The 13291-nt window shown below is 41.8% G+C and overlaps 1 protein-coding gene across 1 annotated transcript; it reads left to right on the top strand.

Moving 5' to 3' along the window:
* Nucleotides 1-3995: 3995 nt before the first annotated feature.
* LOC143019741 (bone morphogenetic protein 10-like) lies at nt 3996-11804 on the top strand. Its single transcript, XM_076175711.1, has 5 exons — nt 3996-4185; nt 8482-8690; nt 9014-9193; nt 9862-10071; nt 10861-11804. The coding sequence occupies exons 1-5, from the start codon at nt 4107-4109 to the stop codon at nt 11089-11091; spliced, it is 909 nt and encodes a 302-aa protein (XP_076031826.1). The 5' UTR covers nt 3996-4106; the 3' UTR covers nt 11092-11804.
* The last annotated feature ends 1487 nt before the right edge of the window (nt 11805-13291 follow it).

The following is a 13291-nucleotide window of genomic DNA, read 5'->3' as shown; positions in this document are numbered from 1 at the left end:
GGGAAAAAGTTGCTAAAACCGATCATCAACACTATAACGGCGTTGCTCTACGCTTGTGCCCCGCTAAGCTCTTGCGTCAACCTATACTGCAGAATTACCTGCACTCTCCTATGATATCCTTAGTCCATTTTCCACTTCATTACACATCAAATAAGCACAACGATACGTTCAATGGTCACCTAAGTTTACTGCCAATGCTTGACGTACGATAAAAATGGAATAATAAATTCATAAAGTATAGAAAAGTATAAAATTAAATACTCACCTATTCCCTGTTTATGGCATAAATACCAGCTTCTTATCGTTCGCTTCCTTTTCGATTACTATCACTGATATTACACAAAAAATAATTGGGTAATTCTTGCAATTAACTTACAACAAATTAAATAATATTCATGATAGACATTCCTTTCATAAACCATTAAACGGCCCAAAACAAGTTCACCAGGTTTTCACAGTCAACACTACACAAATTTTAAATGTCCGCAACGTGATGACGGGGAACAACAACCCAACAAATAGCTTTTATTAACGCTGTAGGCAGATGTCAATGTGACCAAGAAATAATTTGTTATTTTATTGTAATTTTCCATTTTTATCATTAACGACTTTTTAGGTTACATTCTATTTCAATGAGATGTTCCACGAAGAGTGGAAACAGGTTTGGCAACGCCATCCATTGCGAAACATCCACCCTGTGCTTCGAAATTGTATACAACCAATTAAGTTATTGTATGATAATTAACCAATGCATGCATGCATAAAATTAAAAAAAAAATCAGTTTTTGGTCTGTTGAGCCCTATGCTCTCGTACACTGTGTATGTAAACAAATAAATGTTTTAGTATACATTCTTCTTTCGTCTATTTTTGCAAATACATTTCAAACTTGGTAGATTTAAACCCCAAGCAACGTAAGGTATTTCGTCTATTGTGATAGAAGACTGAAGAAGGAATTATTGGAGAAGAACAGTGTGGGTGGGTTTGGAAAAAAGAGGTGCATGTGTAAATTACATTTTCGTAGTAAACCCTAATACAGATTTGTGAGAGAAGTATTTGGCAAAACGTTAAGATATTTTTTGGTCTATTATGGATCTGGAGAAGCCATATGATTGGGTTCATAGGAAAGAAATCTGTGGAATGTGTTGTACATCCATATGCAGGAATGCAATGCCAATTAGTGCCGGAGCTTTGGAGGGTCTGATAAATATTGGCCATCCTTATTCTTTCTATACTTCTGTATGGTGGGCAAGTGAAAAAATATTTTGTTTTTCCGTAAGAAACGAGAAAATGTTCAGATTAAAAAGGGTATTGGGTGAATAAACAATTTCGCAATAAAGTCTTATAAGTATCTCGTGTTAAGCCATGATAAATGCGAGGGAAGTGATCACACAATTAAGACCCCGACATTTTTATTTTGTCCCTATTTAATTATATTTACAATATATCACTAAATCGAAGAGGAAGGAAAATGAAAAATGTTTGAAATACAACAGATGATATATGAAATTCCTAAATAAATTGTAATATCTTGAAGATCGTTGTCTTTAAGGAATTGTATAAAAATCTAACCCTCGATTCCCCCATTGTATCCCACACTTTCATTATTTCGTGTCTACGCTCACTAATTATCTTTGAATATAAATATTAAGCAGATAAAAAAAACTAGCAATCATGTATTTCATAATTTCATTAAAACTACTTACTGCCTACCAAATATCACTTGTGAGGAAGTTATATATTTCTAAGTCCTTAGGGTGACATGAAGTAATGAATGATGGAGTGGGGATGGAGGTAGACAACAGAGTAAAGGATACGAGTGCCTCAGAGGGATGAAAATTGTCATGAGAAATAAGTATCTGGAAAATGAACGCAAAACGAAGACTGAATGAAGGGATGATTGTGCCCGCGATACTGAGGCTGAGATTTGGAATTTAAAGGAGTCAAAAAAGATGGTGGCAAGGTTGGATAGTATGAAAAATGAGGTGAATCGGGCAGGAGGTGTGAAAAGAGAATAGGTAGGTAGGGCTGACAAAAGAATATTGGGCATACGGAAAAGCAGAAGTGGGTGGAGTGAATTTGAGGGAAAGACCGAGATTGGGATGGAAAGACGGGGGTCCTGGGTCAACCTGTGTATGTGTGTGTGGCGTTCGTGTGTATGTGTGTAGAGTGTGTATATGCGTCCATGCGTGTGTGTGTGTATATGTGCGCGCATAACTATTCTGGCTATCATAAATGGGATCGCATAATGCATTTATCTATTTTTACACGACGTATGTATGGCTCCGCCTCTACTCTAAGTGGTATGGTGGTAGCCGTTCAGGCTGGCCGGCTGAAGCGGGAGGAGGAAAAATGTCAAAACTTTTATTTATGGGCAAGATTAGCGGTCTCGCCGGGCCGTTTGTCTGGATTAGATGGCGTCTAGCAGCAACAGCATCCAGAAGTAACATCATCAGCCCAAGAGTTAGCTCCTCCCACCCGCGCCCTCCTCGAGTGAATAGAATCTCCTGGTAGCGGCAGGAACAACGTTCGCCATAGGCGTCGTCATAGTATTGGCGAAGGGCTTGATCGAGATGGTTTTAACAACGCCCCGCAGGGGAAGAGCATGCCGACAGAAGACCTTTTGATCCATAACTAGGTCGGATGCGAAAAATAAGAATAATAGAAAAGATATATAAAAAAAAAATGAATAAGTAATCAAATAAATAGACAAGTAAATAGATAAGATTAATAGAGAGAAGTTCCTGACCATCATCGTGCCGACGACTCTTCGTCGAAGCGCAAAGTTTGTTCCGATGTTTCGAGAAAGTTCTCCTCGCAGGAAGAGGAGGATCACGCATCTGGAATTCCATGACAAGAGGAATGGTGTAGATTTCTGGCCGCCTTTGGACAAGTTCTTGATACATTCCCGCATAAGAGACTCTTCACTCGACTCAGTTCGCACGGAACAAGAGGTAACCTGCTGCTAAGCTGGATTAGACAGCGACTGATCAATTGTGAGCACTTCGTTGTTCAGTACGGTCAAACCTCTTTAGTTGGAAAGGTGTTATGATTGGAGCTCCTTAGGGATCCGTTCTTGAACTACAAAACTCATGACGAATATAAGAAACAAAACATACAAAAACCTCTTAAAACATTTTAAGTTATTCTGAAATTAGAATAGAAGAGAGACTAAAGGGGCATTTGATACAAGCCTTAGACATTCTAAAGGAATTTGATAACACCAAACTTAGAAGTAACTTGTTCGGGTGTACTGTTCACCAAGGAGTAGGCAGAGACCGTTTTGCCCACAGCATCGAAAATGAATGGAATAATAAACTTCCAGCCGAGGCAGTTGAAGGTCACACAGCTGATTTAAAGTTCGTTTGGATAAATACTTAAGCAATTCTATTCTGTTTCCTTAACAGTTTGTAAGCATATCATTTGTATTATTCTTATTATTATTGCTATTATTATTATTATTATTATTATTATTGTTATTATTACTATCATTAATGTTTTTATAATAATCATTGTTATCGTTATTATAATAACTTTGTTTTTTTCGTTGTTATTATAATAACTTTGTTTTTCTCGTTGCTATTGTTATTACTATTTGTTTCTTATTAATCTATTTATCAAGCCATTTATCTATTCATCATTTATCTGTTTATCAATTCACTTAATTGTTTATTCGTTCTTCTTTTTATTCATTTGTTTTACTTCCGACATCGTTATGGACCGAAAGGTCGGCGGTAGCGGCAGTGGTAATGGACATGGAACTGCCTAATGTAGGCCTTACGGTCTCTTCCAGTCTCTTTCATTCTTGTATTCTTAATTAACGCCTCCTGTCTGTCGCCTGAACCCTTACAGCGTCCCTTGACGAAGCTCCTTTCCCGAAGTCCTGAATGTCACCTCATCGATGATATTCTTATCAACTTTCAGCATGGAGATTTCTTTCCCTTCCCATGTCAGGTATCTTGTTCTGTAGCGCGTTTGCTTGTCCTCCTCGACAGGGAACTACAGCCACAGCCAAGGGGGAGGTCACCTGGAGAAGGAGGAGGAGGAGGAGGCGAGTTGGGGAGAGGAGTCCACGACTCGGGTCTACAGACTGGTGTTCAACGTCTCGATGCGTCAGAGTGAGAGGATCCAGGCGGCCAGTCTCAGGCTGTACACTCTTATCCAGAGAGACCAGAACAACTACGTAGGTATGTAGAATAATGCGAGCTATGGACAATGGCAGTTGTCGGATCACTTCGGAAAAATAAATAAATAGATGAATAAGAAACAATGAGCGATTGGAGGTGGTGCCACATTTGGTTGGTTCGTTTTGTCGCGCTCTCGTGCTCCTCCTCAACCGTGACGTCACGTCGCATTTCTTTTTCCGAAGTGACAACTGATAACTGCTACTGCCGTCCCTTTTTCATATATTTTATGGAATTACGCCTTTTGCAACGACTCGTGTTAAACAAAATCTATAAATAAATCAAGTAATTAATATATAAACAAATGAAAATATATATGATAGACAAATAAATAGAATAGACATATAAATATATTGATATGTGTGTGAGTGTGTGTGTACAAACTAATAGATAAGATAAACAAAAAGATCAAAGATCGACATAAGGACGAGTGGGCGGCTGTGGCGGTGACCTACCCGGAGGGAGGCTGGCGATTTCCCCGGTGACGTCACAGCTGGTGGAAGTGTCCGCCTCGACAAAAGGTTCATGAGGCAGCGGCAGTGTGTGTGTGTGTATTTACCTAGTTGTACCTAGTTGTATCTTACGGGAAGGGGAGCTATGCTCGTGGTGTCCCGTCTTCATATCTCGTTTTATCCAAACTATTTTTAAATTCATGTATTGTTTTTGCACACACCACTTTCTCATCTAACTTGTTCCAACTGTTTATTACTCTATGAGGAAAGCTGTTCTTTTTCAAGTCTCTTCTATAGCTGTCTTTTTTTATTTTCTTTCCGTGTCCTCTTGTATTTCTGTCATCCCATTTTATCAGATTCTCTCTATCAGTAATTTCTATGCCTTTCATGATTCTGTAAATAGCTATCAAATCTCCTCTCTCTCTTCTTTGCTCTAGTGTCTGTAGTTCAAGTTTTTTCTAGTCTCTCTTCATATGATAGTTTTGAGAGTGTTGGTGCCAGTTTTGTAATTGCTCTTTGTATTCTTTCAAGTTTTTTTTATACATTTTTTTGTACTTGGTGACCATATCGTTGCTGCATATTCCAATCTTGGTCTTATCAGGGTGATTAGGATTTTCTTCACCATTTCTTCATCCAGGTATGTAAATGCAACTTTGATTGTTCTTATTAAATTATAAGTTTCTCCAAAAATCTTATTTATATGTTTCTCAGGTGACATATTATTCATAACAATGACTCCCAGGTTCTTCTCATTTTCTACTTTTTTTTATTCCTTCTTCTCCCAATTTATATGCTCCTGTTATTCTGTTTTTGCTTTTTGTGTGTGTTCGTGTTTATGATGTCTTTGGTGTGAATAAAGACGCTTTGTTGTGGCCACCGGCTAAGTCAAGTAATGGGAGGATTTTTTTTCTTTTCATGCAAGAGAGGACCGGGGTTCACAAAACGTTCAAGTCCTCAAAATCTATCGGAAAGGGATGGAGTCCCGACTCCTAATTTGTTCCGTACATCCCAGAAGCAGCAGCCATGCCAACATCATATGAACTGTGGATACAGATATCTATTTGTTGCATCGGATTTACCTTCTCATCCTTTGCTAATTCCGACTCTCAGGTCATGGGCCACTCGAGATCCACCGCTAAGCGAAAGCCTCCTCTTCTCCCAATCTCTTCCACGAGTCGCCCAACGTCCCTCTTGGAAAAAATAAATATTTGTCCTGTGTGTCTCCACATTCCTCATAGCTGAGAATCATAGCAAACTTTCCATTTCAGACACACAGGCCTCTCATGGTTTTCTCTATATTTATCTAGCATTTCCCCACCAACTGCGACACATCTTCTGCTTTCATATTCATAATATTTATTAAGTTACAGCATTTGATCAATATAATTGCCCTCTTTAACTCCTTCAATATTTTCACCGTCAACTACAATTGCTTTACTTTGAATTCACGAGCTGAACATAATTCTGATTATACTCTTGTTAACCTTCAAGTCGACTTCGAGACTTACCTTCCAGAGAACGCCGGGCAAGTCGTCTGTTTTTCCTAAAGTGAGAATAAGGTCATCTGCAAATCTCAAATGATTAAATTGATATTCTTCAAATAGCGCCCGTCACACCTTTTACCTCCCCAATGATCTCTTCTCTGAAGATCCCTGCGAGACAGTGTCAACAACCTTAGTAAAAACTCCACCCTGCCTCGCTCCTTTCTTGATCTTCATTTTCCTGTGTCTTTATGTAGTCGGATCACAACCGTACCTGTCGCATGAATGTCGTGTAAAGTCCACCAATAGTGAAGCGGGCCTCGATTTCCAAGACTCCTGCCCATGCCTCCTGAGCCAAGATACAGATTTTTTTTTTTTTATAAATATTCCTTAAAGCGCTCAGTGGCAATAACCCCCTTCTATATACAACTTACTTATTATTTCTGCTCCCAGGTAGGCTTTCAGCCTGTCAGTCGGGCCAGCACACTTTTCCAGTTAGTCCTCTTAAAGCTTTCTTTTTCCCTCAAATCCTCCATTTTCCCTAATCCATTTGCCTCTAGGGATTTCTTCAACTCCATCTTTCCATCTTTTCTTCGGTCTACCTCTAGATCTTCTACTCTCTGATATCCAGTTCCACCTTTTCTTTGCAATTCTCTCTTCATCCATTCTCTCCAACTATCTTTTCAATATCCTACAGACTTCTCTTCCTTTCCCACAAACACAGATCCCGCATGAGCGGATGGTCTTTTCTAGGTCCAGAGTCCGTAGCAGGCTTGACTACACTGATTTCGTACCACATTTACTTTTGTCAGTTGTTCTAGCGAGTCAAAGGGAGTTCCGTAATCTACAAAAAACTAAAAACAAACATTTATTTTGAGTTTTCTTTTTTTCGATTAATTGATTCTACAGAATATTTACACGAAAAGCTCTCTTGTCATTCGGCTACATATATTTACAGATAAAAATCAAGATCGAGAAAAGAGTACGGCAAAGCAACACCATTTTACCTTGTCACGAAAAGATTCTCAAAGATTCTCAGAAAGTTGAACTGGGAAAGAGAAGATAGTATTAATGGGGGATGTTAAAAAAATGATAATACAATTAAAAATAAACTTTCCGTAATTTGGGTAGCTTCATTACCATTTGCGGACACACCCCTGTAAGCAAACGGGAGAAGTTAACCATCGAAATGCCCGTTCTTCTTCTTCGTGTTCTTCTTCTTTTTCTTCTTATTCTTCTTCGCGTTCTTCTTCTTCTTCTTCTTCTTCGCGTTCTTCTTCTTCTTCTTCGCGTTCTTCTTCTTCTTCGCGTTCTTCTCGGCCTCGGGGCGGAACCCCAACACGGGATCCCTATCGTGGGATTAGAGCGCGGAGCGCTGCGGCCGTAGGCCGCTGTTTGCGCAGCCAAGCCCCCGGCGAAGCCGGGGAGGGCGAAGCCCGCGGCTTGTAATAGATAATAAAAAAGTATTTGAAAGACACGTTGAGTGATCTCAACAACAAAGTCTCAAAATAGGTCTGGAGATGAGTAAAAGCAAAAACAAAATAATGTTCAATTCTTAGTTCCCAACAGTAAAGTAATGATTAAAATCGATAGAAATTTGAAGAGGTTAGAATATATAACTGGGTCAAATGCTAAAACTGACTAAATATGATGAAAATAAAATAGATGAATATACTTCACACTTGGTTACAAACTGTTTGTTAAATACAGAAACATCAAGAAAGGCTATAGATATACTAAAACATAATGTTTACAATGTATAATCCCAGCTATGCTCTACGGATGTCAAAACTGGAAAGTGACGGAGGCGATGGAGACAAAGGTAAAGAGTGTACAGAGGAGAATGGAAAGATCAATGTTGGAAATAACGCTGAAGGACAAGAAAAAGTCAAGTAGGGTGAGGGAACCGGCTGAGGCGAGGAGGTATTGTGGAAGCGAGCGATCAAGGAGCGGAAGTGGATCTGATCAGGAAAAGTAACCAAGAAAAGATGATTGTTGGGAGACGAAGCAAGTATGCTACTGAATGGAGACCATGAAATGGGAAGCATGGACGAGGTAGAAAATTTTGCAGGACTGACGTGGCACAAGTTGGCACTGTTTTGCGACTTCTGGAACAAGATGGGGGAGACATTGATTTAGCAGTGGAGTCCAAATGGTTTTTGGACGATCGATTGGTGATTAATTAGTTGGTTGGTTGATGCCTAATAGAGTAGGTTTATGCCAAACTTAAACACCTGAGACCCGAGTTGTACGCTGTTGCTCCTCGCCCTTTGCACCACCTCTGGAGTAAGAATTCTTTAGTTTTCTTTCCCATCAGTGCCTCACGTTTCCTCTCATGTCCCGCCCTCGTTGCGGCCACCCGACAGGTGTGGAGCGGCTAGTTCGGATCAAGATGGCCACCTCTAGCGTGTTTGACAACAACGTCGCGGGCGAGGAAGAGGGCTCCCCGAACGTGCAGCTGCGAACCGTGTGCGAGAGGAACATCTACGAGAGGGAGAACGCCTGGGAGACCTTCGACGTGACCTCGGCGCTCAAGCACTGGCTAGATCGTCCAGAACTCGTGCAGGTGCTCCAGGTAAGGTGACGTCATAAGGTGCCCAGTGAGAGTGACCACTGACCAGGCCGCTCCAGGAGCTGGCTTGGCCAGCCTGGTCACGGTGCTCACTTTGAGATCAAAGAATGGAGTCGTATGACTGACCCTAAGGTTAAGTCTAGCTTCTCTTCTTTCTTTCTTTCTTCTTTCTGAAGCGAGTTAACAGCTGCTCTGAACTGGACAACCTTGCCGTGTATAACCCTGATATACTTTTATCAATAATCAGTTTACTTAACAATTTACTTCAATGTTTCGTGATCATTGGTTTACTTGTCCATTAAGTTTTAATACCAGCCTCCGTTCAGGTCTACATTGAGTCTGTCTTCTCGACGGCGGGGTCAGGAGGCCGTCTGGACGTGGCCACGGAGCCCTACACGGACAGCGAGCCCCTCCTGCTCGTCTACTCACGAGGTCACCACCGGAAACGCCACCGGGCCGAACTCCACGCCATGATCGATCACGAATATGATACTGCGGTCAGAGAGGTAAGTGAAGGGGATGCTTTGGGATGCTTACAACGGAGAATTGTTATTTAAACTTGGAATAATGCATAGAAATGGTGAATTTAGGACAGCGAAATAAGGAGTAAATACAAATGAAGTAGAAGCACTCAGAGAGCGCAGACCTCCGCCGAGGCAGCTCGTTTCAGTCTCTAAGAAAATCACAGATCCGAATCACCACTGGAATCTAGTGGTGTACCATTTTGGGTACCTTCCACCTCTCCTTTTTTAAAAATCTTTTATAACTTTTTGCATAAAGTTCTTAACAAACAGACAAACCAGATCTGGATCGTGATTAGAATCAGAACCGAAATTGAATGGTGCATTCCTTGGGCCATACTCCACCAATTGGAAAAAAAATGCATAAATTTGCTCGTAGCGTTTCTACCACGGTTGGAATGTTCCCTGAAATTCCTCTCCTTTAAACTCATCAAACACCACCTACGATTTGCGCTGGACCTCCCGAACGGTGTGAAAACGGCGACCCTTCACCTCTGACTCCATTTTGTGGACGAGGAAGGAATCGCAGGGAGTCAGATCCAGCGACTGGGGCGGCGGGTTTAAGGTGACGAAGGTGTTGGCGTTGAACGATGCGGCCCCGGCATATGCTTCCCATAGATGATGTATACATATATGCATATATTTCTTTTCAGAGTGACGAAAGACGAGACCGCCGAAAAAGGAGCTACACTGAGGAGCAAGAGGAAATGAGCAACACCATTTGGTCGTCGGAGCTTCCTCCTCCGAAGGGTCACCTCAAACTTCGCAAGAAAAGCAAAAGGTCTTGCAAACGGAAGCCCATGCATGTGGACTTCGCCGCCATCGGCTGGGACCACTGGATCATTGCTCCAAAGGGCTACCAGGTCAGGTCAAGTTAGTTCAAGTTAGTTCAAGTCATGATCTATGGCGGGTTCTTGTTGTGTGTTCAGTCGGATCCCAAGTTTTCCTCATACCCTTATGGAGTTATTCTCGTGTGGAAAAATGACCCCGTTGTTGATCTACCTGCCTCCCTTCTTGCCATGCTTAAGATACTGTTAGTTGCTGCCTTTAGATCCTGTATGAATGAAGCGAGTAGTTTGTGGCGCCAACTGTTGGCACATAGAGATAACAGCACAAAAATGTCGCCGAACTTTGGTATCTGGCAGTGCAGTAACATCAGCAGCAGTTTCATTACTGCAGCAGGGGCGGCACAAAAATTCTACGATCATGAGTTACATGAGAATGAAGATCACTTTTCTGGTCTGAATAAGATAAAAGCCATCTCGACCAACCTTTTTTTGTGTCACTCCTCATGTTTGGACTCAACAACAAAGCACCAAGTCCGTGTTCTAAGAGTAAAACAAAAGCTGTTGGTAGCTCCTTATTGTATCCTCATTGGTTTCAACAATGTCGGTGCATATAAATTCTCATTATTCTCATTAGCCTTATGATAAAAGCTGCTGGGGGTGGGGGGAATAAAGAGAACCACATGACGTCCTCCGTGCTTAGAGTAAGGTGGCAGGCAGGCAGACAGGGCAACCACCTAGTTGTGGTAGGCGCCCGAGTGGGAGAATTATTTCACTCAGCTTCTAGACCTTATACCCTTAAATATACTACCACGATCACGTGATTTCTGAATCAGATGTTAACTTGGCACTGTCCCTCTCCTGCAGGCGTACCAGTGTACCGGCAAGTGTTTCTACCCTCTCCCGTCGCACCTGAGTCCGACCAAACACGCCGTCGTCCAAAACTTGGTCCACTCCTTGCATCCGGAAACGGCTTCCCGTGCCTGCTGTGTGCCCACCGAACTCGGGCCCATCTCCCTCCTCTACATGGAAGCCAACGTCCCGACCTACAAGTACAACTACGACGACATGGTCGTCCTCAAGTGTGGCTGCAGATAAGAGTGGCTTCCCCTCCCCGAGTTGTCTTCTGGTCAGTAGTCGATCGCGTCCGCGGAGACGATCATCGAGGCGAGGTCTCAGGTCTCGCGTCTGGGCGGGGACCTGGCGTCAGGCGCGAAAACGGAGGCATCATCGCGACATGAGAGACCTATGCTCAGGTGCTCAGACATAGTGCCAGTCGCGACATCAGTGATGTGTGTGTTCATATGTGCCCATGTACTTTGTTTAAGATGTGGTCAAATATGTATAGAGCGTCAGTCGTGCCAACGGAGGCGGTGTCGTGAAACCAGAGACCTGTGTTCAGGATACTCGAACAGAGATGTGTATATAGTGTCTATCGCGATATCAGTGACGTGCCCATGTACACTTCGTTGGAGACGTGGTCAGTTGTCGCTAGCAGCCTCCGTGATGACATTTTCTTGTGTTCGGGTGCAGACAGACGTGTTGTGTACGTAAGTGCAGTGTCTGGCGCAAAAAATGTGACATGTGTTCACGCGATCAATTTTTATTCTGTACATAAAAAAGAGTGCGACCACTGTTAATTTTTTTCAAGGACAAGAACTGCCAAAAGTACAATCGTGAAAAAGGAGCTGTGCTGTCTGGACGATCAGTGATACTCTCCTCATCATGCCATCTTGACTTGTTTAGATTGATTTGTGCAACATACGATCTACGGATGTGTATGTGGGTGCGTGCGAGTGTGTGTGTGTGTGTGTGTGTGTGTGTGTGTGTGTGTGTGTGTGTGTGTGTGTGTGTGTGTGTGTGAAAGAGAGAGAGAGAGAGAGAGAGACAAGATCGATATATCAAATGCGTTGCGACATGGAGAAAAGTGAATAGAAAAAATATGAGAGAGAGGGAGTACAACACAGAAAGAAAAGGAGAGAGCACATAAGCAACAAATCAAAACAAATGTGGGACAATGAAAAATAAACTATAAAAATGTTTGTTTCTTTTTCATATACCAAAGTAGTACTCCCACTTGTAGGGGACTTTGCTCACAACCACACCAAAACATCCACTCATCCACTCCCTCCTTTCTTAGCACCCTAAGGATGAAAGGCTGGCCCCACCCCCTCCACACTGCTTAGATCAAACACAGTGGAGCAGTGCAAAGTTCCTCAACCACAGATCTCAAAATCCAAAGCTGATTTACCCCCATACTTTCACTACGCAGTGATCCTCTTTTGTTCTTCCACACATCTACGGAACAAATGATGGATATATCCCCCCAGGGGCCGTCATTCAATCATGCACAATCTCCCTCCTCTATGTATTTCCATCTCTTTGCAGCCATTCCTCACATAAACGTCGCATTTCAGGTACCATTTACTACACTTCTGCACTCAACCTGTGTGTGTATGTGGCCTCATCCCACACACAATATTTATCTACATAAAAAGATATCTAAAATATACACACTTTCTGATCCCTCTTTCATCACATGACAATTATTCCTCAGACACTCCTGGCACTCATATTCATCTACGATGCCACTCAACTCACTTTCAGCACATTTCTATCCTCTCCATCCACTCATTCCTCTATCTTGAACCTATTCTCAATCCTCCACCAAATGACAATCAGACCAATATTGCGAGTGTGTCGTTGCCTCTCAATTGTACTGATTCTTTCACCCATTGGGTCATTATATCATTCATTTCTATGTTCAGTAATATGCTGTTCCATGATTCTTCACTACCTTCTGTCTCCCATTCTTCCCAAGTTACCTCTCCACAGTTGAAGTCGCCCAGAAGAGTAATATTTCCATTCTTCTCTATAGACTCTTCTATTTGCTCAGTTGTGTTGTTTATTAATCCTCTGTATTCTACTCCATTCTATGCTCTTGTCTCGGGAGGGGAGGTATGTCACTGTTATGTCTCTTGCTCCACCTTCGTGTGTGTGTGTGTGCATGCGTGTAAGGTAGGTGGGAGAACAGCAATTAGTGTGATTCTGAAAATGACAAAAATGTATAATCATAGCTTTATTATCTTTGCATTGTTTTCCTTGTTGGATAGAAAGGTTTTCATTATAAACGTATATCAGATTCTCTAAGTTTTGATGATGGATCTTCTATACTTGAAGTTAGCTATGCCTTTTTCTCTCTCTTGATATATTAAGAAGTTTAATCTATTTGTCAAAATCTGCATTATATGGATAATTGTTTTCAATGTAAACCCCATGTCAATGTCTTATTTCTAAA

Source organism: Oratosquilla oratoria, chromosome 38, assembly GCF_046742065.1.
Source record: "Oratosquilla oratoria isolate Oo_2021 chromosome 38, ASM4674206v1, whole genome shotgun sequence".
NCBI classification, from domain to species: domain Eukaryota; kingdom Metazoa; phylum Arthropoda; class Malacostraca; order Stomatopoda; family Squillidae; genus Oratosquilla; species Oratosquilla oratoria.
Note: the sequence above shows the minus strand (reverse complement) of the source record. Positions and strands in the feature narration are given on the sequence as shown.